Source organism: Diceros bicornis, chromosome 28, assembly GCF_020826845.1.
Source record: "Diceros bicornis minor isolate mBicDic1 chromosome 28, mDicBic1.mat.cur, whole genome shotgun sequence".
NCBI classification, from domain to species: Eukaryota; Metazoa; Chordata; class Mammalia; order Perissodactyla; family Rhinocerotidae; genus Diceros; species Diceros bicornis.
Genome location: NC_080767.1, coordinates 32086018 through 32111560, shown reverse-complemented (window position 1 = coordinate 32111560; position 25543 = coordinate 32086018). Strand labels below are relative to the sequence as shown.

General features: G+C 61.5%; 1 protein-coding gene across 1 annotated transcript; it reads right to left on the bottom strand.

The window, feature by feature from the left end:
• Positions 1-6: 6 nt before the first annotated feature.
• CRB2 (crumbs cell polarity complex component 2) lies at positions 7-24981 on the bottom strand. Its single transcript, XM_058523999.1, has 13 exons — positions 24871-24981; positions 17283-17606; positions 14480-14675; positions 14218-14357; positions 13557-13742; positions 13218-13331; positions 9622-10494; positions 9027-9535; positions 8320-8485; positions 6707-7493; positions 5822-5935; positions 5100-5217; positions 7-3231 (listed from the first exon to the last, which is right to left on the bottom strand). Exons 1-13 carry the CDS (start codon positions 24965-24967, stop codon positions 3007-3009), a joined length of 3849 nt encoding a protein of 1282 aa, XP_058379982.1. The 5' UTR covers positions 24968-24981; the 3' UTR covers positions 7-3006.
• Positions 24982-25543: the final 562 nt, after the last annotated feature.

Genomic DNA, 25543 nt, shown 5'->3' with positions numbered 1-25543 from the left:
ATTGTGAGCATTTTGACCTGATTTCTCATTTCCTATTTGTGAATGGTCAGACACACAGCCTCAGAGGTGTCTGACAGGGCAAGGGGGGGTCCCTGGAGGCCCCCATCACCCCAGGGAGCTTTGTCAGTGTCTGAGGGGCTGGGAGGCCACCCCCACTGTGGGTCAGTGAGGCCTGCAGGGTTGGCCCAAGGTCTGCCCTGACGTGGGGTGTGAAGAGCTGCTGGCCCAGCACGCAGCCCCCTCCTAAGTCAATCACAGCCCCTCGGGCAAGTCTTCTCTTTAAATCTGCACAGTGTCTCTGGCTGCTGGGGGTGGTGGGTGGGAGCCATGTCATGTCTGGGCCATGTGGCCACCTCTAGGACACCCAGGTGTTTTGTCAGATTCCAGATGCACCCACCCTGGGCAAACCCCCAAGCCCCATCAGGGCCGGGGCAGCCCACCTGGGGGGCAGAGTATGAGACAAGAGGCACCAGGCGGCCCCAGGAAAACAGAGTCCACACCATGGTCTCCCTCGCTGTGCTGGGGGCTGGTGGCGAGCACTCCACATTTACGTGAGCACTGCTGTCTCTTCACTTGCTGGACTGAATTTGCAAACCCAAGGATGAATTTTGTGTGTGCATTCAATAAAATCTTCTTGGGGAGAAGGCTGGTATCCCTGTGTCCTGAGGAAGCTCTGGGGGGAGGGGGTCTCAGTCATCTTCAGCAGCCCCTTCTGTAGAGGTGGAGGCCGGGGCTCAGAGCGATCAGGAAAGGATTTGACCCCTGACCCACTCCCAAGCCCAGCCTCTGCCCCTCACCAGCAGTGCATGGGGCGTGAGCTGCTCACAGGCGTGCACAGGCCTGCCAGGTCCACGGAGCAGGGCTGTGGGTCACCGATGATGTTGAGCGCACCCAGGCTCCAGGAAAGAACAAGTTCGAGGGGACACCCAGAAATTCACCCCCACAGATCTCTCATTAGCAAGGGCAGAGCTTTGGAACCTGCACCCCTGTTGGACGTTTGTGTTGGGAAGGGAGATCTGGACCAAGCACCCAGAGGGGGCGTTAAACACACCCAGTCACCCCCATCGCCCATCATCTGGCCGTATGCTCCCCGCCCCAGGCTGCTCTTGAAAATGCCAGGTGCCCAGAACCTTTAGGACAAGAGAGGACAACATAGGGCTCCCCAAAAAAGAGCAGCCCCGCTTTTACATTTCGGGGTTCCACATAAAATGTCTTAGGAGTTTGCAAGAAAGTTTTGCCAAATTCCTGACAATAAACTAACCAAGGCACCAGCTGTGGCTAAGCTGTTGGTACCAGATGCTTCCCCCCTTCCCCAGGAGTCATGGAGAAGGTTGGGGGGGAAGGTGGTCCCACCTCCTACGGGATAAGGACCAAGCAAGCCCCTTAACGCAGTGTTTAGGGCCCTTCCTATCCCAGTCTCAGCCCCCCTCGCCACATGGCTCCACCTGGCTTGACTCCTGTGCCTCTGGAAGCTGGCTGAGACCCCCGAGGGGAGCTGGGTAAGTCAACCTCCAATCTGAAAGTGGAAAGGGGTCTCCTGGCCTTGGCACGGGAGGTGCTGGCCTGGGAAACAGGAAGGACCAAAGGGCACATCTGCAGGTTAGGGACAAAGGGACCCTGTGAAGCTCAGAGGCCAGGCCCTCATGCGGGTGCCCCTCTGGGATCAGAGAGCCCAGTGTGATGGCATCATCAGGGAAAGGACTGGAAGTAAAGCAGCAATTCTTCCCCTGCACCTGTCTGTCTACAGGACCAGCCCCAACACAAAGAGGTGGTGCCAGAGTTTGCTGAGCACAGGTGCTCAGCAAACAAAGAGGGCTTCCTACGAGTCCTCTCCCCAGATCCTCCCAACAGCCATTAGAGAGGGGACTGGTCTGCAGTTGAAGGAATGGCCTCACCAGGCAGCTGTGAGAGGAGGGCGCTGGCGCTGGTGGAGCTGGAGAACCAGAAGTGGGGGGGAGGGGGTTGCTCCTTCATCCTCATCGCCCGCTGACCTAGCTGCCCCTCAGGGAGACCCCTTCCCCGCTCTTTCCCTCAACACTGGCTGGGGAGACAACCCTTCCCGACACCTCAAAGGACGACCTGGAAGCCCCTCACAGCGGACCGTAGTTTAGCAGCTTCCAGAGTTCCTTCCCATTACCATCGCTGCTGCTCCTCACGACAGCCCTGTGAGGCAGGCAGGCTGCCTTCCCCACTCCACAAGTGACGGCCCAGAGGAGGAAGGCCGCACGGAGCCCAGACGCCCCACGGCAAGGTGGACAGCTCAGGGCAGCCCGTCCCCTGCTCCTGCAGGTCTGCCCTGGACGTGGCCCGCGTTCCGCACGCGCCTGGCTCCGGCACAGGGCAGAGACAGATCAGCCTGAAGGAGCATTTGTTCTGGAAGCCAGGAGCCCACACAGCCTCTGGCTAACCGCCTCCCCGTGATTTCCAGCTGCCTCGAGGCAGATTCAGGAGCTGGGGCTTTGGTCCTTGGGCAAGCCCTGGCCTGGCCTCCTGGAGAACGAGTGACCTGGGGCTGCCCCTGCCCCAGGGCTGTGAGGCGGTCCCCATGGCCCAGCTGCCCCCTCTGTGGGATCACCAGCGCCCACTAGACCGTCAGGCTCACACACAGCAAAGACTCGGACACGCCCATGAGCCCCATCCAGAACACTCACACTGGTATCTGCAGATCAACACTCCCCAGATCCACACACACACACACACACACACTCCTGAACACACCCACGTACGCCCCTCCCCTGCACGGCAGGCAAGACCAAGCGGGTCCAACGGTGAAGTCCACGACCTCGCCGGCCCCTCTCTGCTTCCCTGAGTGCCCCCTTTTCCTCAGTCCACGATGGGGCTGCCAGCCAAGGGGTCGCTTCCGCAGTGGGTATCCCGGGCTCTGCAGCAGCTCCCCAAGGCCGGGAAGGGGCAAGCCTTCCCCGCAGGCTCCTAGAAGCGGCCTCCTGGGTCTTCCAGGAGGAACCGTTCCGGACCTCGTGGGTGCCGGAGCCAGCAGCCACAGGCCTAGATGAGTCTCTCCTCGGGCGGCACCTTGAGGACACTGTCCATCTCCAGCCGGGCCCCGGCCACCTCCTGCTGGCTCGGGCTGTAGGTGCCCTCTGACTGGCGGCGCTTTCTGGCCGCCAGGATCCCTGAGAGGAGGCCCAAGAGAAGGAGGAGAAGGCAGGCGCAAGCTGCAGGCACGGCCACCTCCAGCAGCGGGAACGGCAGCGGCAGCGGCAGGCCCTTCTGCAAGAGACGCAACAGTGAGGGCTAAGACCGGGGAGGAGAAAAGGGGGCACAAGAACCGGCTCGGAGAACATCAGAGCTGGGAACAGGCTTCCCGGGGCGGTGGTGAGAGACCTGGCCCCAAGGGGATGCACGCAGGTGCCAAGGAGCCAGCTGTCAGAGCCCCTGCAGGGGATTCCTGAACCACCCCGGGGGCTCTGGCTAGAAAAACAGAAAGCACATTTACTGAACACCTAGTATGAGCCAAGCACTTGGTTTCACATAACGTTACAACGATCAGATGGAGCGGGAGTGATAACAGTCCTGCGCTCCCGTGAGGACAGGAGTCTGGTTTATTCTGTTCCCAGTGTATCCCGGTGCCCAGAGCACTGTCTGCACAGCAGACAGTCGGTATTAGGTGAGAGAACGCAGGCTTTGCCCAGATTCCCTGACGCATGACTAGCGGGTGGCAAACCGAGACTAGCATCTCCTCCGTCTGCCCCCAACGCCACCCCATGCCCACCCCACCCTCCTTCTCCAAGTCCAGTGGGAGGCCTTCCTTCGCTGGCCAAGGTGGACCTCAGTGCCCAGCCCCGCAACCTGGCCTCCCTGCTCAGCCTACCCGTCCTCACAATAAACTCATCCAATCTGAGGCAATGGGGACTTGATCCGTCCCCCATCCCACAGAGTGCTCTGGTGTTTTCGAGTGTCTGTGGAGAAGATGCTTATCCCCACAGTGGGAGGCGTCTCAGGCAGCCATAGGAGAGGCTCCCCGGCCAGGTGGCCCGGGCAGGAGCAAGGGCCGGCTGACGTGGCTGATGGCGAGCTCAGAATCCACCAGGGCCTGCCCGCTTTGGGAGACTCAGACCAGGCTTTAGGTGGACCACCAAATCTCCTCTGTGTCTCCACAGACTCCCAGGATGCCCCCAGAAAAGATTCCACACGCCTGGAATTCTGAAGTCCCAGAATCACAGAATTCCAGGATTCCAGAGCCACAGGGTCTTGGACTCACCGGCCCTCCCTCTGTCCCATGAGACCTCTCAGTGCACTGGGACCTAGGTCCCAAGTCCCAGCACCGAGCCTTGGAGAAGGGCCCCAAGGCTGTAGAGAAGTTCATCCCAGCCCTGAGAGGGCCCTCACCAGCCTCCACCCCGAGCACTTCTGGAGGAGCCGTAAAGCCATTTCCTCCCCCTGGGAGGAGGGCTGGGGGGCCCGGAGCCAGAGGCTGTAAAAGTTCAACTTGAAAGGAAACATTCCCCAGAAGCAGAGGGAATGTGCGGGTTTATGACCCAGCTGCCAAAAGCCTGTGGAGATCCAGGCTCCTCCCCAGTCCCTGCCCGCATCCCTCGCTGGCACCCACTGTGGGCTCACTGCCCACTGCGGGGAGGAGGCAGGAGGGAGGCTCAAGCGGCCTCCGGCCCCCATCCATCCGGGCCCCTCCTCAGCTGAGCCTCCCTGGGGCCAGGGGCAGCCTTCACGGCGGCTGAGCCTGCTCTGGCTCAGAATCCTGGGCTCCTCAAATCTTCCTACTCTAGAATCCTGACTCAGAAACCACTGGAGGTTACAGGCTCTTCAGTTCACCAACCTAAATCCCAGAATTCCAGGATCCTGTGGGCCCTGAATCCTGGTCCCAGATGGGACTTGGCAGAGCCCAACTGTTCCCACTGTCACTGCCCATGGGGATGGTGGGGGCCCTGCAGGCTCTCCCTAGAGTGACAACGCCTCCTGCGTGGGGGGAGTGGAAGGGACCTGCGTCTCCCTCCCCCGCTGCTCCCCACCCCACGACAGAGCTGGTGCAGTAACAGCTCCACGGGTGCTGTACACACCCCCCAACATCATCATCTCACCAAAGTCCAAAATAGGGACTCCACGCCGCGGGCAGCACTCACCACCACTTCGCAGAACTGGCCTGAGAACCTTGCGTTGCAGAGACATTCATACACCCCACCAGAGGCCCGGCAGGTGCCCCCATTCAAGCAGGGGTTGGCTTCACAGGGCATCCGACACCTGTGAGGCAGGGAGGAGGGCGGGGCTCAGGAAGCTGCTCCCTCCCGTGCCCCAGCTGCTCCAGCTCCTCAACTCCCACAGCCATCAGACCTCATCCACGCACTGTCCGCACGCACCGTCCCTGCCTGGCTAGGCCCTGCCAGGTGACTGAGGCTGAATGTGATCTCCAGCACCCCCGCCCGCCATCGCCCCGGCATTCATGACCAAGAACGACTGTCGCTCCATGACAGGGGAGCCTGTGTAAAGGCTGCCGCCCGGGGATACTGACTCCATCAGCCTGGGGTGCGCCCAGAACCTGCACTTTTACAATCTCCCCAGGTGGTCCTGACACGGGTGGGCTGAGAATGGGGCTCCAAGAAATACCCCCAGGCAACTACCTCCCGCAGGTGACTGCCCAACACAGGGTGGCCCTGGAAGCCCCAGAAGAAAAGACCTCAAGCAACAGACAGACTGCCTGGCACGGTGACGACAGTGAGGGCTGGGAAGGAGAGCAAGGATCCACACCCCACTTCACCTGCCCTGGCTGGAGGGGGTGCAGGGGCCCACTCCGCCCAGCTCTCCACATTCACCCGCCCACCTCCCAGGCCCCTGGCCGCAAACCCACCTGTGGCCAGCAAAGCCCTGCTGGCAGCTGCAGTTGGTCCCCCGGGGCCCCCCCTCACACGGGCCACCACTGAGGCAGGTGGAGTTCAGGCCGCACCCCTCTGGCAGGACAGACCTGGGGAGAAGCACAGAGGCTGGGCTGCGGGCAGGACACGTGCGACCTGGACCATCTCCTGATCACAGGCCACCTGAGCCCCTGCATTGTCATCTGTGGAACTAAAGCTCCCCTCTCACAGACCGTCATGCTATCCGTCATGAAAGTGGTGTCTGAGGTGGAAGGGACAGGACAGAGGGCAGTCACTGCTGCTCCACCCACAACAAATCCCCAGACCCCTGTGGGACCTTTCCCCTGGCGGAGTCCTCTGAGAAGCTGAAACCTAAGGACGCTCCTCAGAGCAGAAGCAGGCCCCTAAAGAGAACACTTGGGCGTGACATTCCTTGCGCGGAGAGGGGAGAGTCAGGACTCTCCACAAGCTGGGCCCAAAGCGGGTGGGGAGTCCGAGCCAGACTGAGCAGGGGAACCATCACTCTGTCCCGCCGCCCTCCCGGGACACTGGGGCCAACATCAGCGGTGGGCCGGAGGCAGGAAAGCCTCCAGGTGTTCTGCCCGGACCTGTCTTGGGCTCCCCCAGCCCACACCCCCAGACGGGAGCGTTGTTTATCTCAAACTCAGATTTGTCTGGTGTCCTGTACTATATCTGGCAACCCTAGGGGACCGTCGTTCCCATTTCACAGATAAGGGCGCAGAGGCGGCTGGCCCACAGAACCAGTGCATCCGCAGCCAGGCTCTCGGCCTTCTGTGCCCACCACCGCCCCAGGGGTCCTCCTCTCCAGTCCGCCTCTCGGCGCCCGCGCCCCGGGGCCCAGTCCGCACCCCCGCGCGCACCTGCAGCGCGGGCCCGCGAAGCCAGGCGGGCAGCGGCACTCGAAGCGGCCGTCGGGGCGCGCGTGGCAGCGGCCGGGGACGCAGGGCGCCGAGCGACACGGGTCGGCGCGGGCGTCGCAGCGCGGGCCCTCCCAGCCCGGGCTGCAGGCGCAGGCGAAGGCGTCGAAGAGGTCGCGGCAGGCGCCGCCGTGCAGGCAGGGCGAGGGGACACACACCGGCGCGCCGCGGCAGCCGAGGCGCGGGGCGGGCGCTCCGGGCCAGGCCAGGAAGTGCTCCCGGGCGCCGGGGGCCGCGCCGGGCCGGGGGCGCGCCAGGGGCAGCGGGAGGCCGCCGAGCGCCACGCGGCCCAAGCAGCCCGTGAAGTTCTCGCCCAGCAGGACGCGCGCGGCGGCCGGGCCACGCAGGAAGGCCAGGTCCCCGGCCAGGCCGCGCAGCGCCAGGGGCGTCGCCGCGCCGTCCAGCCACAGCAGCCAGCGTGACGCGGCGGCCGCCGGGCGCTCCATGGCCAGGCGCACGCGGTGCCAGGCGCCGTCGGCCACGCGCGGCCCGGGCGCGGGCAGCACTGCCCCGGGCAGGCCGCGGCCGCTGCGCACGCCGGCCACCAGCGAGCCGTTGCGCACGGCCAGCCAGACGGCGGCGGGGACGCCCGCGGACGCGCGCAGCAGCCCGGCCTCGCGGTCCCGCGTGCGGAAGGCGACCGAGAGGCCGCCGAGCGAGCGCCCCGACGACGCGTTGTGCCCGCTGAATGCGGCCGGGGGTCCCTCGCGGAACGTGGCCTCGGCCACACCTGCAGGGAGAGGGAGCGTCGGGGATGCCCTCCCGGCACCCACCCCTGGCCCCAGCCAGCGGGTGACGCCATCCGCTGCCCCCACTCCCCCCGGGCCATCCAGAGTGGGAGCACACACACGCCTATCATCTAATCCCAGGATCTGCAGCCCCCACTGCCGCCGCTTCGCTTCCCTACCTCCCGAGAACCAGCTCTGGACCTCTGCTGGGGAGACCCTACCCTACCGTGCCATCCTACTCTCCAGGTCACAGACCAGGCAATACAAACCCCTGGAAAAATTTGCCCCCTCCCCTCCTCAGTGAAGTTGCCCTGTCTTATCACCGAGGCTCAGTCTTCACTGCAGTCATCTTTTTTAAATTCATTTTTTTTAATGCTGATCACACATTTTAATAAAATGCAGTCATCTTTTAAAAATGCTGATCGTATCTTTCTCTTGCTTAAAACCCTCCCGTGGCTCCCCACTGCCCTTGGGGAAAAGTCCTGCTCCGCCTGGCCCAGCATTCAAGGCCCCTGGCAACCTCTCCACCCCAATACCTGTACTTGTGTTTCAGTTCTTATAAACCTCAGGGCCTTTGCACATGCTATTGTCCCTCCCTGAAATGCCCTTCCCTAATGCCAGATCAGAGTCTTATTTACCCTTGAAAACCTAGTGAATGCTCTCTTCCTCCAGAAAGCCTGTCCCCTCTGAATGCAATGGCCCAACCACACTGGGCTGGGCTGTTGGCATCCTGGTCCACTGTCTCTGAGCCCTGAGGGTAGACGTGGGATCTAACCCAGTTTGGGTGTCCAGCACCCAGTATGTGGGCTGCCCAGGGCACACACTCACACACAAAGCCATCCGGGACCTCCTCGCAGGTGGCAGGCGGGAGGCAGGGCTGACCAGGACACCACAGCTGCTGGGCACACGTGGGCCCCGTGACATTGGCAGGACAGGTGCAATGGAAGTCATTCCAGGTGACTAGGCAAGTCCCACCATTGAGACAGGGGTCAGGCTGCGGGAAGAATCAGGGCAGGCACTGGCTCAGGCCTGGGGCCAGCAGCAGCCACCACAACCATCAGTGCAGCGGTTCTTCACTGAGCGATAGGTTACCTCCTCACACACAGAGAGGAAGTCACCTCTCCCCACTACAGATGAGGAAACTGAGGCTCAGAGAGGCATAGCCACTTGCCTGAGTCACCCAGCCAGTACACAGAGGAGCTAGAGTTCAGAGCCAGACTAGTGCTCTGTTCACGAACCCCTGGGTGTCCCGGTCCCCCAAGCAGCTCCTGCAGAAAGGCTTGGGCAGCCCTGTGCCTGGGTCAGGGTGTCCGTCTCAGACCAGGACTGGGGAGGAGGTACCGGGACCAGCAGAGGGCAAGAGCAGCTGGGCCGGAGAGGAGGTGACTGTGAGTCCTGCCCTGCCACCTCCAGCAGTGGGGCCCCGGGCAGGCGCTTCCCCTCCTGGCACTGTCCTCGCCAGCAGAACACGCTAACCCCGAGAGACGCGGGGTAGACCCTGGGAAAAGGACCGGCCCCTTTTCCCCGGCACTCACACTGCACGTGTCCTCGGAGACGCAGCCCATGGTGAGGTTCCAGGACTGCCTGCTGCCCAGCTCACCCGGCTGGCTTGAGTTCCCCAGTGGCAGCGGAAAGAAGGGGAGGTGGAGGCCATTGAGTCGCAGGTCCTGGAGGCAGCCTCGGAAGGGCCCACCCCAGGGCTGGGCGTCAGCAGGGAGGAGCCTCCCACCCACGTGCACCTGCTGCCCCAAGCCCTGCAGCTGGTCAGGGCCGAAGCTGAGCGTCACCAGGTGGCGGAGCCCGTCATCCCAGCGCCCGGGCAGCACCAGAGCAGGATTGCCCAGCGCCTCAGCCCAGATCTGGCCCTCGCTCAGGAACACGGTCAGGCCAGCAGCTGAGTCGTTGGCAAGTTGGAGCAGCAGGCCAGCAGGTTCCCGAGTGCGCAGGAGGAAGGACACAGTGAGGTTGGGGCCTGGCAGCTGGTCGAGCAAGAAGGAGGCAGAGCTCAGGGTGCCCCCCAAGCCAAAGGTGGCAGCAGGAACCTCTGCGGGGGAGAGGGTGCGGGTGTGAGTCCCTGGACCTGGGGGGAAGGCACAGCCTCTGCCCTGGGGCCCCCTGGCTCGTTCTCACCATCAGCGCATGTGGGACCACTATAAGGCCGGGGACAGTCGCAATGGAAGTGAGTCCACAGGTCCACGCAGGTCCCTCCGTGGGCACAAGGCGGAGGCTGACACTGCTCACGGCGCTCGCAGCCCAGAAGGATGTTCTCGCCGAGATCCTCAGGCAGCAGGAGGTGCCCGTCCACGTGCACGTCCTGGAGGCAGCCTGCAAAGGCCGCGCCACCCAGCTGGGCAGAGCGGAGCCCGACAGGCGTCGGGGCCACGGAAGCTGTAGGAGCCGGGGCCACAGGACTGGAGGCCACACAGAGCCGGGCAGGGCAGCTCTCGTGCCAGAGCCGCAGCTCCAGGACCCCTAGGCGGAGCGTCACCTCCACTCGGTGCCAGTGGCCGTCATTGAGGGCCAGGTCCAGCAGCCTCAGGACAAGCACAGTGTTGCCGTGACTCCAGAGTGTGGCCTGAAGCGTGGCCCCCGCCAGCATGAGCTCCAAGCTGTCCTGGGTGTCAGTGCGGGTGGCCAAGGCACCAGCCGGTAGCGTGGTGCGAAACCTCAGTGCCAGCCCTAGGGGGCCACCAGCTGGCACTGAGGCCCGCAGAGAGCTCCCAGCCACCACGGAGAAGGTGGTATTCTGGCCACAGAAAGGTCCATGGGTACCAGGTGGGCAGTGGCAGGTGTAACTGTGGACCCCAGACTCGAAGGTGGGGATGCAGGTGGCAGCCGGCGGGCAAGTGTGGTTCTGGCAGCCAGTGAGCTGCACAGAACAGTCATGCCCACCCCAGGCCTCCGGGCACCAGCAGATGTAGCCCGCCACGGTGTCATCGCAGGTCCCACCATGGAGGCAGGGCTCCGACAGGCATTCGTCCACATCTTCCTGACATGTCAGGCCTTCGGGAAAGACCAGGCCAAGACTCAGCACCCAAGGCCAGAAACACAGTCTCAACCTAGAATTTCCATGCCTCTTTGGACGGGGATCTCAGTACCTATCAACCAAACCAGTTACCAAAGGATTTCTCATGGTCCCCTGAAGACTTCAGAGGCTGGAATCCAAGTTACCCCTTCCTTTACCATATCTGGTGAGTCTCTATGCCCTGTGGATTCAATCCCCTAAACACCCTCCAATCCCCTCTTTTCTCCCACCCACCTCTCCTGCCCCATCAGCTCTCCGGGCCACAGTCTAGTGGGGCTCTACTTCGCATGCCTTCAGAAACCCCTGTACATCCATCTCCACAAGTAGCCAGAGATCTACTTCTAAAGCATCACCTGGCCCAGTTCCTCTGTTGCTTAAGGTCCACTCACTCACCCTGCATTCGAGATCCCGCATGGGCTGGGCCCTACCAGGTGCTCAAGTCTCAACCCGGCTCCCTTCAAACCTTGAACTGCCTGTTCCTCCAAGCATTTCCTGGCAAGTCCTGCGTCTGGGGCTGCGCTCATACTGTTCCCTCTGTTTGGAATGCCTCATCCTCCCTTACCCTGCCTTTCAAACTTCTTTTCATCCTGCAAAGCCCAAATTCAAAGGGCCAGTCCCCTAGAAGGATTTCTCTGACTCCCAATCCCAAGCTACTGTGTCACTCCCCACAACTTGTCCACTCCCAGGCACAGCTCCCCGGGACCCTGTATTGAAAGTACTCAACTGAGATCTCCAGGGACCCGAGTATGTCCTTGGTGCCCAGCAAAGAGCCTGGCAGGGCTTTTACGGACAGAATGATGCAATGGAGGAGGGTGTATGCATCTGTGGCACTCAAGTAGCCCCTAGGCTCTAACCCCTGAGTCCCTCTGCCCTAGGCCCCCAATGCTGATTGTGAAGGGGCCACCTCCCCCTCCCCCCTAGGAGCTCCCACACCAGCTGCTCTGGGCCCAGCTTGGGTCAAGAGGCCACAGCCCAACCCCAGCTCAACCAGAGCCTCCACAAACAACCAAAGCCAGCCCTGCTCCCATATCCCACCTGGAGAAACGCAGGCCCAGAGAAGCCATCAGGATTTGAATCCTGGCCCCAGTCAGCCCACAAACACCACAGCTTCCTTCCGGGGACAGCCAGCCCCACCTCCCCCTGCCCGAGGCCCCAGCCCTGCATACCTGCCAGGAGCCACAGGCCCCCAAGGAAGGTCCACAGAGCCCGCAGCCCCATTGCATTTCCCACAGACAGGCCGAGAGCGGTGGGCGGGCGCCAAGGCTGGGGAGCAGAGCTCCCCGCCTGGCCCGGCAGCCTCCTTCAGAGCTGGCTCAGGAATGCCAGGGACTGGCCTCCCCCACGCCCAGCACAACCCGAAGGGAGGATGAGTGTGGACGGCGGCAAGGAGCCCAGCCCCACAGCCGGAGTCACCCCTCCCGGTCCCTGACCTCCCTGTCACCCGTCAGCTGAGCTCGGCTTGGGGAGGAGCTGGGCTCCCGCTGACGCTGGTGAACCCAGGCGATGACACCTCCTCAGTAAAATGGGGACTTAGACCCCCTACCTCATGGGGCTGTGGTAAGAAGAAGATGAAATGCACAGAGAATGCTGTTCAGAGGCTGGGCGCGCTGTGGTGGCCCACTGTGTGCCAGGCGCCCCCGAGGCCACTGCTCCCAGGGCAGGACTCAGGATCTTGGCCCAAGGGGGCAGAAGATGGGTTTCCAGGGCCCCCAGGAGTGTTGGCCACCTGGCGTGGGGACACTGAGCCCCCGTGTCTTTGGGTGAGTGGGGTGGAAGGGGTGATGGTGGTCCTTCCCCTGGGCAGGGGAGCCTGTGCCCAGGAAGCCCGCCAGGGGGAGGAGGCGGTGTGCCCGCCTGAACAGGAATGTGGGCTGGTGTGGGGGAAGAGACGCGCACATTCCAGAGCGGGCAGGGTCACTGAGGGTGTGAGTTCCTTGGGTTCACCAGTGTCCGTGTGGAAAGGTGTCTGTGTGTCTGTGCATCCGCTGTACCCAAGGCAGAGAGAGGCCTTCTGCACCCCCAACTCCTGCCCAACAGGCCCCAGCTCCCCAAAAGTCAAGCTCACCTTTCTATCTGTAACGCCCCCCTTTCACCTCCTCCATCGTGGCCGAACTGCCTCTGTCCTCCTCCCAGCAGGGGCCCCGGCTGTGCCCAGCCCTTTGATGTCAGGTGTCTAGGGTTCTCTCTGCCCATCACTCCACATTCTCCTGGAAAGCCTCCGCCACCCACGGCCCCAGCTGCCAGGATTACACTCCCAACCCCCAATCTCTGCCTCCAGCCCAGACCCCCCACCTGGGTCCCAGACCCTGCACTACCAGCCCCCACCCAGCCTCCCCGCCATGGGGAGACTCAGATTCAGTATGGACAAGGCTGAACTCCCCGTCCTCCACCCAATGTCACCCAGGGTAGAACATCAGCCAGCATCCCTAACCCCTCCTCACACCTGGAATAACCCCAGGACCTGCAGAGTGTCCCTCCTAAATGTTTCTCAACCCAGTTACCTCCATGCACTCCCACCTCCAGAACCCAAGTCCCAGCTCAGCCCCTCTTAGCTGTCACCTGGGCCACTGCACCCACTTCCTCCCTGAGCTCCTTGTCCCCCATCCATCCAACCTCCACACATCAGCCAGAGGAACCTTCCCACCCCAGGCCCACCAACTCTGATTTTGCCCTGTCCGATTGCCCACCCCACCCCAGGCACCTGTGTAGCCATCTGGACAGTGGCACTGGAAGCCATTGGGCAGGTCCTGGCAGCGGCCTCCATTGAAGCACGGCCTTGAGGCACACTCGTCCACATCCACGCCACAGTCGTCCCCTGCAAGAGAGCCAGCTGTGGTTCCCACCTGCACTCTCAGAGCCAGACGGGAGCAGGAAGGCCATTTCACAGCTAGGGAGACTGAGGTCCAGAGAGAGGCGCTGACTCACGCAGCATGGCACAAGATGCACGGCAGGGTCCGCCCTTGAGCCTGCCCCGGTATCCCTCCCCATGCGTCTGAATGCTGGTGGACCCGCTTCCCAGGAAAGGAGGAAGGGGGCTCACCCTCAAAGCCCGGGGGGCAGCGGCACAGGAAGCCGGCAGCGTGGCGGAAGCTGAAGGCGCCCGGGAAGGTGGCCTGGTCGCCCCCGTAGAGGGCCGGATCTGAGCGCTGCAGGCACTGGCCCCCGTGCTGGCAGGGGTCCGCCGCACACTCGTCCTCATCAACCTCGCACTGCTCGCCGCTGTAGCCTGGGGACACACACATGTGGGCCTCGGGTCACATGGGGTTACTTGGCAGCACCCTCTACTTCCGCCAGGGACGGCTGGGACGACAGCTCGGAACACGGTCACCAACAGTAAGGGAGGGACACACGGTGGAGGAGCGGGAAATGACCATGACAGCCTTCATCCGCATCATATAACTATTATTAGTGGTACCGCTGAGCACTCTGACGTGCCAGGCCCTGTGCCAAGGCTTCATAGGCATTACATCTTTACCCTACTCGCAACAACCCTAGGAGCAGGTGCTATGATTGGCCCTATTTTGCAGATCGGGAAACTGAGGCTCAGAGAAACTGCAGTCACCCGCACACCCTCAGCCTGGTCCACTGAGGGCGCGTGCGCACAGACGCACACCGGCCCCGCCCCACAAGGCCGTGCCCCGCCAACCCGAGGCTGCGCCCCTGGGGAGCGCGCACGCGCCCTCGCGCACGCACACACGCACCTGGCCAGCAGAGGCAGCGGAAGCTCGCAAGGCCATCGAGGCAGGAGGCGTTGTGGGCGCAGGGCTCCGACGCGCACTCCAGCACCTCCTGCTCGCAGCGCGCGCCCTCGTAGCCCGTGTCCGTGCAGTCGCACCGGAACCTGGAGCGGGGCGCGCGGCCGGAGCTGAGCGCGCGCCCGACGCTCCAGCCCACTTGCCTCCACCACGTCCCCCGGCCTACCGCCCAGCCCCCCGGCCTTAGGGCACCCGGCCGCCCGCTCACCCGTTGACCAGGTCGTGACACACGCCCCCGTGCGCGCACGGCTGGCTCTGGCACTCGTCCAGGTCCAGCTGGCAGCTGGCGCCCCCGTAGCCCGCCGCACACACGCAGCGGTAAGAGCCCACGCCGTCCAGGCACGAGCCCCCGTGCAGGCAGGGCGCCGAAGCGCACTCGTCCACCTCCGCCTCACAGGTCACGCCTGGACAGGGCGGGAGACACACACACACAGATGGACCCCCAGAGGGAGGGCGAAAGTGGCCGGGCCAGGCCGACCTGAAACCGGCTCCGGACAGTTACAAGGAGCAGAACGTGAGGATCCGAAGAGAGCATCTGTTGGTCCATTCATCCAGAGCAGTTGTTTCTTGCGCCACCAGTGTAATGGGGTAGAGACAAGACAGACGTCCCTGCCCCTTTGAGATCACAGCGGCCTAGCCCGGGAGACGAGGATTAGGTCAATATTACATAAATGACGACTGGTTTTTAATTTTGATAAGCTCAACAATGGGAACGTACTGGATCCTGTGAAAGCACGAGCCAGGGTCTTGGCCTGGGGAATTGGGAGTCAGGGAAGGCTTCTTGGAAGAAGAGCCTTTTGAAGGATGAGGGGGCATTCACTAGTCTAGGATGGGAGCAGTGCCAGCAGTTGGATTCCAAAGAGACTGGAGGTCTCTCCAGAGAGACTGTTGGTGAAGACCAGCTGGGGGCAGGGAGAGTCAGGAGCAAAGGGGAGCCTGGAGGAGGTGAGGCAGGGGTGGGAGTGCCAGGGGACCCGGGATCACAATCGGAGCTTATCCTAAAAGCTCTAAGCAGCTGAGTTACATAGTCCTATCTACATTTTAGAAGGCTCACTCTTGGGCCGGCCCTGTGGCTTAGGGGTTAAGTGCCCGAGCTCCGCTGCTAGCAGCCCGGGTTCGGATCCGGGGCGCACACTAACGACCCACTTCTCGGGCCATGCTGAGGCCTCGTCCCACATACAGCAATTAGAAAGATATGACATACAACTATCTGCTGGGGCTTTGGGGGATAAAGGAGGAGGATTGGTGACGGATGTTAGCTCAGGGCCAGTCTTCCTCAGCAAAAAGAGGAGGATTAGCATGGATGTTAGCTCAGGGCTGATCTTCCTCACAAAAAAAAAAGAAGGCTCACTCTGCTGGCTATGAAGAGGGTGTGAGGAGGGGCCCCAGGGAGGAGGGACATACCCCGTGCCGGGATGCTGCAATAGAGTAACCAACTCCTGCTGGTTTTCCCTGCACTATCTTTTAAAACTGAAAGTCCCCTGTCCTGGGAACCCCCTCCGTCATGGGCAAAACTGAGACAGTTGGGCAGCCCTCCGAGAGGGGGCTGCAGACATGAAGGGAGATGGAGAGTCTCAGAGGTTGGAAATGTACTGCCCGAGCTCATCATGGAGCCCACATGTCACTGTCCACTCCAGAGGCCCTGCCCCAGGCCCCTAAGTGGGATTGGTCATGGGGGGCCAGGGGCACAGCTGGCTCCAGCTGGAACCTTCCCCCCTTCCCGGCTCAGTGAGCACAAAACAGGGCCCCTCCTTCCTGTGACCCCTCACTCCTCCCGCCCCAGCCCACTCCCACCCTCTGTGCCAGGGGGAGCCAGGCCCGGGCCGCCTGGAATCCCAGACTCCCCCGCCTGGCTCGGGACAGAAGGAGGAGGAGAGAAATGAGTCACAGCAGACACTGCTCCCACTCACATCCACATCTCACCCAGAAAGCGTTACCCGAAGCATCCAAGCACAACACATCTGGGCGCACACACACCTGCTGGCACTCACATACATCATTTTGCACAAATGCATTCAGGGAGCCCAGACACCGGCAGATACTGGCAGACACACAGAGGCCCTTTACGTGACCTCACTCACACACACACAGCTGGTATATCCAGACCCCGAGACTCAGATGATGAGCAAGATACATGGAACCTGCTTCCAAAGTCCATTTTCATCTGGGATTGAGATCCTTCTCTTCACTGTAAGTCCCCTCTCCTGGAACCCAGCACCCCAGTCTGTACCCCTTGCTCTGAGGTGACCTCAAACTGCCCCCTGCCCTCAGAGAGATTGTCTGAATTCAGGGTTGAAGGAGAACTCGGAGTGTCTCTACTGCCCTAGACCTAGCCTCGCTCCCAGACCTGTCCCCAACTGTGCCCTCCTTCCCCACTTCCAGGCTGTCGCTCCAGGATGCTCTTGCCTTGGAACCTGGACGGGACAGGGCCATACTCTGGAGGAGGAGCTAGCGTTTCCTCAGTGCTAGTCATACACCTTATCCCACTTGACACAGCAGAGGTCCCTGGGGTGCATCTCCATTCCAATTTGAACACGACCACCAGTGTCTCTTTGCTGGAGCTTTGGGGGCTACCCAGAGGGGAGGGGTCCACATTACAAGCTGAACCATCCCAGGGGTGTTCATATTCCAGAACCATCAGATGAGCCAAACAGTGTCAACACTACAGCCTGACACAGGTCTTGAGTGAGTAGATGCTAGAAATACTGTCTGGATGTGTCCTCATTAAAGCCAAGCCAGGCGTGTCTGCACTGCAGTCCCACCAGAGATGCCCGAGGGGTGTCTCCACCTCCAGTACCAAACTGAACTCTAGAAGGGACTGAAGCAACATTTGTCCAGTGCCTGTTACGTGCTGGGCACTGTGCCACTGCTCACACACTCATACTCTCATCCAGAGCGGGCAGGGTGCTTGGGGCGCTCTCAATGCTCAAGTCAAAGCTGAATTTGTGATTTTACACTTTGAGCCACTGATGGTATCCACTTTACAGACCAGGGACAGCCAGGGCCATTACCTGCATAGCCGAGGGGGCAGTGGCACTCGTAGCGATCGGCCAGGTTGCGGCATGTGGCCCCGTGGTGGCAGGGCCGGGACGCGCACTCATCGATGTCCAGCTCGCAGCGGGGGCCCTGGAACCCGGGCACGCAGTAGCAGCGGAAGCCGTTAGGATCTGGACCCTGGGGCACACACAGAGCGCCGTGGTGGCATGGCTGGGTGGCACAGCCCTGGGGCTCCGTGGGCTCACAGGTGTAGCCACCACTCTCCGTCACCTGGCACTGGGTCCCTGGAGCACATGGGTCTGAGGCACAGGTGCTCAGGGTCTCCGGAGGCACCGTTCCTGTAGAGAGAGGAAACTGGCTGGGTGGGGTGGGTAGGGGCTACCAGGACACTCCCCTCCCCACTCTCAGGCCCACCCCAGACCCCCAGCCCCAAAGCAGCAGGGGTCTGTCCAAACTCAGGAGAAGGGAGGGTGGGCCAGGGGCTCTACAAGCCAGGTCCCAACAGGCTGCACACATCTACACCGGGAACTGGGAATGGTTTCTGGAGCGCCTCCATAGCAGACAACAGGACCCGGGATGCTCTGCCTGGCTCCCGGGCAGGCTTAGCGAGCAGACACGCGCTAACCCTGTGAGGGTTAGTGTTGGAGGGAGGCTGTGTGCCCCACTGCCTCATCGCACCCCTGCAGCGCCCCCTTGAGGCAGGCGCTGTCATGCCCATTTTACAAGAGGGCACATGGAGCTCAAGAAAGAGACTTGAGGTCTTGCCTGAGGTCACACAGCAAGTTAGCGCTGGGACAGCCTTCAAGGTCTGTCTGCATGTTTCAGCCCCACCCGGGGAGGAGGTCTCCTCTGGGTCTCCCAGTCTTCGGCCCACTCCCTCCCTGGAGGCCCAGGATCGAGGCTCCTCCCTCTCCGCCCTCCACCTCTCCCGCTGGGGGTCTGGTAACTCTATCCCCGCGTGAAACTGGAGACGGAGGACTTGGAGGACTTCAAAGGCAGGGGCCGAGCGCTCAGCCCCTCTCCCCCACACCTCCTTCCCTCCCCGCCTGTCCCGCTGGCCTGGGAACTTCTCAGAGGATCCCTAGCCCTTATTGTATCCCCCATCAGTGAATGCCTGAGTGGCCCGCCCGGCCACCTGGCCGCCATCACAGGGTACAGGGCAGGGATTGCGACCGGGTGACTGAACTTCTGGCTCCAGCCACTGTGATGCCTCCGCCACGCCGAGCTCCCTCTGTGAGAGGGTCACCTACTGATTTGGACGCCCAGCCACCGAGAAAGCCACCTCCCTCCCTTCCTGAGAGCTTATCAGGGTCATGCTTTGACGTAAAGCAGCCCTGGGTTTCAACCCAGCTCGGACAGTTACTAGCTATGAGACCTTGGGCAAGTCAGTTCTCCTGCTGAGCCTCCGTTTCCCAGTGCGGGAAAGGGATGGTAACAGTACTTGCCTCATAGAGTGTGGAAGGATTCAAAGCTTCAGGTAAGGCAGTCAAGTGCCCACTTGTAGGAACTCAGTAAGATGGGGGAGGGGATCCGCCAGCCTGCAGGAGGCACCACCCACCTGGGGCTCTGGGAGGCGCCCCTCCCCCAACCAGGTTGTCATTGAGACACTAACCAGGCCCACGCCCAGCACCTCCCCTACCCTGGGAAGACCCCCAGATAAGGTTCAGCAGCCTCTCAGGCGTCATCCACATTCCACCAGGCAGGGCTGTTCACTGGCCGACCCCCCACCCTTCCCAGAGAAGGCCAGGCAGGATGGGGGACTCGGAGACAGAGATACCAACCGATGGACCCAGGGAGAGACCGCAGCTGTCAGCCCTACCCTCGAGCACCCACAGCACCTGGGCCAGCTCAACATGGGCTCATATTCCCAAGATTCCCAGACCGAGGGCCCTAGCGCCCACCCAGGGCCAGGCATGCAGCAAGAAGGGCAGAGGGTCTGAATCACTGTCAGGCCAAGATGACCTTCTAGGGCTCTGGGGCCCACAGACCCTCTCTGCCCACAGTTCCTCTCTCCATCTGAGGCATCCATCTCTAACCCCCTCCCCCAAGCCTGGTTATATGGGTGAAGGCAGGGGGCATCTGGGCCTCTCTGAGGGGCTTAGGGGCAACTCGTCTTTCTTTTTCCCACCCAGGACCGCTGTGGCTGAGCAGTTTAGAGCCCAGTCCTGCAGGGCTAGATGGTCTGATGGTGATGGGAAGATGGTCTGGTGGGAGTGAGAAGATGGTCTGCTGGGGGTGGGAAGATGTTCTAATGGAGGTGGGAAGAAGGTCTGCTGGGGGTGAGAAGATGCTCTGATGGAGGTGGGAAGATGGTCTAGTGGGGGTGGGAAGAAGGTCTAGTGGGGGTGGGAAGATGCTCTGATGGAGGTGGGAAGAAGGTCTGCTGGGGGTGGGAAGATGCTCTGATGGAGGTGGGAAGAAGGTCTGCTGGGGGTGGGAAGATGCTCTGATGGAGGTGGGAAGAAGGTCTGCTGGGGGTGGGAAGATGCTCTGATGGAGGTGGGAAGAAGGTCTGCTGGGGGTGGGAAGATGCTCTGATAGGGGTGGGAAGATGGTCTGTTGGGGGTGCGAGTGGATAGAGCTCCCTCAGGAAAGGACACAGGTTTGGGCACCAGAGAGACCCAGTTTATGGGGTTCAAACAGTGCCCACCTCGTGGGGTGTTGTGAGGAGTGAAGCCCTGGCACCCAGGGAGCCCTCAGTGAGGAGCTACGACCTTATGATCGGGGTCCCTCCAGTGCTCGGGAGGAGCACAGTAATCATAGCTCCCACTGTCATGGGCCCTGGCTGCTGGGTCCTGTGCCAGCAGGCCCTTCATTTAATCCCAACAAGGCACCTCCCCTCACCTGTGTGGCCCAAGGGACACCCCCCCCCCAACACACACCCCAATAAGAAGCTTTGCCCCCAGTTCAGAGCCCTCCATTTCGGAGCAGACGGGATCAAGTTGGGGAGACAGTGCCTGGGGGAACCAGGGAAGATGCTTCATCACCATGGGAGCAGGTGGGCCCCAGGAGACAGAGTCCAGCCGCGTGGAACGAGTTCGTCCAGTGAGAGCCAGGCCAGAGGGAGGGAGCTGCCTGTCCTGGGAGGCATGCAGAAGCGCGTGAAGCATGCACGTGAGGAACAGCCATCTGTCCTGTGTAATCTCGATCTTCATCTTTACCTTTTGAGGTGGATAGCGCTGACATTCCTTTTTCACAGTTGAGGAAAGTGAGACTCAGAGATGAAGCGACCTCACAGTCCCACAGCCCGTGAAGGGCTGGAACACAAACCCAGGTCTCCCCACTCCAGAGCCTCCTCTCAGGGGTTTCCAGAACCATCCCAGGCCTGTATTAAGAATTCGGATTCCTGGGCCCCACTCCAGACCTAGAGGTTCAGAACCATGTGGGGCGTGAGGCCCGTGAACCTGCATTGCAACATGCTCCCTGGGGACTCCTTTGCACCTTGAGGCATGGGAACCGCTGACCTCGGGTTCTCTGTCTTCCAGGAGCCAGCGCAGGAGGCCAGGCCAGCCCAGGGCTGGGAGGCAGAGAGGTGAGGGCGGCGGGGCAGAGGAGGGGCCGTCCGGGGGCCAAGCCAGAGGGGCGTGGCCTGTTGCCAGGGCGACGAGGGGCCTGTGCTTATCTTTACAAATCCCTCCTGACCTCTCAGGCTGCCTGGGCCGACCTGGCAGGGGAGGGATTAACCGATACCCTCTCCTCGCCTTCGACCTGCAGCCCTGCCTTGGGAAGGCTCAGAGCCCGCCGCCCGGAAGGGAATTTTCTGCGTGGAAAGGACGGATTATAACAACATACCAGCAACAGTTTACTGAGTGCATACTATGCGCTCGGGGCTGTGCTACACATCTTACTTTTGTTATGCGTTATTATATTGGATTCAAACCGGAAGAGGTGGGTGCTGTTAAGAAAACTTTCGTTTTCCTAACTCAGAGACGTTGCTAACTTGCCTGGGACATCCCTCAAAACTATGAAGCAGATCGTCTCCAGACTTCTGAGAGGTCCCCATCTCCCAACGCACGTGAAATTCCTGCTTTGCAAACTTTCAGTTGCCACGCATGTATTGTCATTTCAGTGCATCCCAGCCCAGCCTCACCAGGCCCTGGAAAGCATCTCTAAGGGCTTGCACAGGAATGGAGGTTCCAGTGTCAGCCTGGGCAGAGCGGGCAATCTTCCGTCTATCCAGAACCGGCTGTTAGCAATACCCCTGTGCTTCAGGCCTCACTCGGTGCAGTCCGTAGTAACTCCTACTTTACATGCACTTGTAACGCCCTGCTGATAACAGCCAACAACTGATGAGAAGTGTCTGTGGAGGGTGGATTTCAGGAAGCTCCTTGTCTTGACAAAAGCAGGAGGAGAGAATATTTCTGGGCCAGCCCCATGGCTTAGCGGTTAAGTGCCCGCGCTCCGCTGCTGGCGGCCCAGGTTCGGATCCCCGGCGTGCACAGACGCACCGCTTCTCCAGCCATGCTGAGGCCGCGTCCCACATACAGCAACTAGAAGGATGTGCAGCTATGACATACAACTATCTACTGGGGCTTTGGGGGGAAAAAAATAAATAAATAAAATTATAAAAAAAAAAAAACGAATATTTCTAAGAAGTGACCCAAGATCTCATAAGATGTGGGAGCTTCTAGCTTAAGGGAAAAAAACTGTTCATCTCATATCATGAGAGCCCAAGGGTAGGACTGCATAACAGTGTGGTAGGACACAACAGCAGTTTACAAACGCTGCCTCAGAGCCTTCTGCAAAGGGTTCGAGTTACCCCCACAGGGCAGGACAGTTTGGAATACTCTTACAAATGTTGACCCCCTCATGTTAAAAGGCATCATTTTGATAACAGTAATGGCAACAATAGCTGTCACAGATTCACCGCCTGCCCTGTGCCTGGCACTGGCATTCCCGGTGTTTCCAAACCCTGGTCTCAGGGCGCTGGAGCCCCAGAGGCGCTTCCCAGAGTGAGGGTGGGACAGAGCAGGTGGAGATCCCGGCTGTTGGCTCTTGCACTCTTAACTAGTAGCAGGCTCCCGGCTCCCGGCTCTAATTCCCTTTGAAACTGGGGATTCTCCGTGAAACCTAAGCTGGAGAAGCACTGCCTTTTCTCATTGAATTCTTGTTATGGCCTCAGAGTTACCCGGTTTGTCCCCTTCTGACGGAGGCACAGAGAAGAGATGCGACTTTACAAAGGCTGGGACCAGAGTCAGCTGTGAAATCCTGGCCCTGCCATGCACTAGCTCTGTGACTCTGTGCAAGTTACTGACCCTCTCTGGGCCTCAATTTCCTCCTCTGTACACTGGGGGTATCAGAGCCGACCTCACAGGTCTGTTGTGAGAATTAAACTCCAGCATATTAGTCCAGTAGCGTGGTGCCACAGTGACTGATGGTATTATCTATTCATTCATCAACAAATCTTTACTTGGGGCAGACACTGACTATCCAGCACATCCCGACGTTGGGGAGCATGTGCGTGGCTGCCCCTCCATCCCTGCCTCTGTCCCGCAGCCCCCTCCCCAGCTCTTGTTGGAGGAGAGGCGAGACTTGGGGACTGGACTGCCCCTTTGTCAGCCGGGCTCCCCGGGGGTGCGGGATGGGGGAGGGACAAGAGAGCCCATCGTGCCCCATTGTACTCCAAGATGCCTGGTCCTCTCCTAGCAACCAGCGGGCCTTTGTGGCAGGGCGGGCCCAGGATGGAGGGGCCCAGCTTGGGGCCAGGCAGGAGTGGGCCTGGGGCCCAGGGCCTCCAGGACCCCCATCCCCTCTGGATGGAAACTGCTTTTCAAGTGACACAGTCCCCAGCCCCTAACCTCTGGGCAGTCAGGCCTTAGGTACTGGCATCCAGAAATGCTCACGCCCACAGGGCCCCCACCCTAGCTTTCTGGGATCCCCAGGGAGGGGGCACCCTGTGCAGAAATCACAGAGGGAAGGGCATCCCCTGGGAACCCCAGCAGGCTTGTGTGGGTATGTGTGTGTATATCAGTGTCTGCTCCCTTCTGTAGCATCGATCGACTTTGTGATCACCCTGCCTCAAGGTTCACGTGAACGTACGGTGGAGCGTGGATGCACACGTGTCAACACCCGTATGTTGGTGTGTGCAGGTGCAGTGCATGTACACTTAGGTGTGTGTGTGCAAGTGCACGTGTGGTCGATCTACACGTGCCTGTGGACACCTGTTCATGTGGTGTGTGCCCTTGTGTGTGCCACACCAGTGTGCGGTGTGCGTGTATGTGTGTGCATGCATGCACATGTGTGATTTTTGTGTGCAGGTGTGCATTTGTGTGATTTGTGTGTGCACACACATGTATAGGTGTGTGCATGGTGGGGCAGGGGACAGACACCGCAAACCAGGATTTCATGCCCCTCGTGTGCAGAGAGCAGAGAGCAGGCCCCTAGAGCTCCAGATTTGCCTTGAGAGCCCAGCTTACAAGCCCCCATCCCTCTCTGAGCCTCAGTTTCCTCCACTGCAAAACGGGGTCCTCGTCCTCCCCACGGCCCTGCGAAGAGGAGAGGGAGACGAAGACTTTGTGAGCCAGGCCCTGTGAGAAGCCGGAGGGGGGCCTCAGGTAGGGGCCCAGGGGGGACTTGACCCCACCCCCTGGGGGTCTGCGGGGGTGGGGGCTCCCCGGGCCGCAGTGGAACCCAGGCCACCCGCCCTGCTGGCTCCCTCCTCCAGCAGTGGCCTGGGGGCGGGAGACTTCCCAGGCCTCGCCCCCGTAGCTATAGTGACCAGGACAAAGCGTCCCCTAGACCCCCCAGGAAGAATTCCAGGCCCCATGCACACGTGAATCCACTTGGACAAAAGCAAAAACCGCTTGGCGAACAGGGTCTGACTTCAGAAAGCCCTTCAGCTCAATCTGGGGACGCCAGGGAGTGGACAGCGGTGGACACACAAGTTCCCAAGTGCCCGGCCACCCCCTGGGGACCCCAGAGCACCCCAGCCCCCCAGTGCAGGCAGGGCTAACATGCACATGGAGGGGATGCGGGCAGACGCCTGGCTCTCCGCGGTCTTCTTCCCCCTCCTGCCCCTTTCCACCCTACTCCACTGGGCTGGGGTCTGCTGCCCCACCCCGGGCCCCCATGTCAAGAGGAAAGACCCAGTTCACCCCCCCGACGACTTCTACCCCAGACCCTGCGCTAGGACACAGCCCACCCCACTCAGAATGTCGCAGACAACTCCCGGCTCGCCTGGGACAGCTCATCCCACCTCACAACTTGAACTCACCACAGCTGCACCCACAACCAGCACGGGACTCACAACAGACTCTGGGGCGAGGCGCATGCTACCTGCAGCTCCCCAAACTCAGGCCTCCCCAGCCCCAGCCCCCTCCCTTTCCGTACGCAACACCCCTCCCAATCACACAGCCCACCCCATGATCCGAATCACCGCCGGCCCACGGTCCCCTTCACAAAGCCCCCCTCGACACGCAACAGCCCCCAAGTCCCAGGACACACTCCCTCCACACGAGTTCCAGGGGCCCGCAGCAGCGCACCCTCGCACCTCACAACTCGGGCCTGCGCCCCAGCCCACGAGGACAGCCCCAGGGCCTGGGGTGTCTGCTTTGGGGGACAGACTCTGCCCCAGGCCCCCCCAAGTCTTGTGCCCCAACTCACCGGCCAGGAGGGCGAGGGCAGGGGCCCAGAGCAGCGGCAGCAGCAAGAGAGGGGCCGGAGGCCTGAGGTCCCGGGTCCCGGGCCTGGCCAGCGCCATGGCAGCACGCTCCGCTGGCGGCTGTGGGAACGGGCGGCGGGCTGGCTCCGCACCCCCCTCTCCCTCCAACCAGCACTAATGCCGTGGACAGAGGCCCGGCCCTCCCTCCCCCCCCCCTCCCCTCCCCTCCCCTCCTGCCTCCTCCCACCCAGGCCCTCCAGGCTGCTCCACCCCCAGGATGGACTCTAGACAAGGGGTCCGGCCCACCCCATCTCCCCCAGCCCCAGGGCTCCAGACAGGCCTCAGGGTCCCCTGTGGTCTGACCTTGTCCGACCTTGTCTCGGTGCCCACCACTCTCTCTGTCCTGACTCCCCACCCCCACCCTGCTCTCCTCCCACCTCTCAGGTCGTGCTGCCTCAGCCTCTTCGGAGAAATTTCTGTTCTGTGGGGCTGTTCTTCTCACTGATGATGCCAGCTACTCCCAAGTCCTCGGTGATCCCACCCTGCTGGACACCCCCCCCCATCTCCTCTCAGCCCGGGCCTCCCTCCCCAGCCCAGGCCTGAGTGCCCAGCAGCCTCCCAGGCCTCCCCTCTGCTCAGGAGCCCCAGGCCCTTCCCCTCAGCTTGATCCTCCCC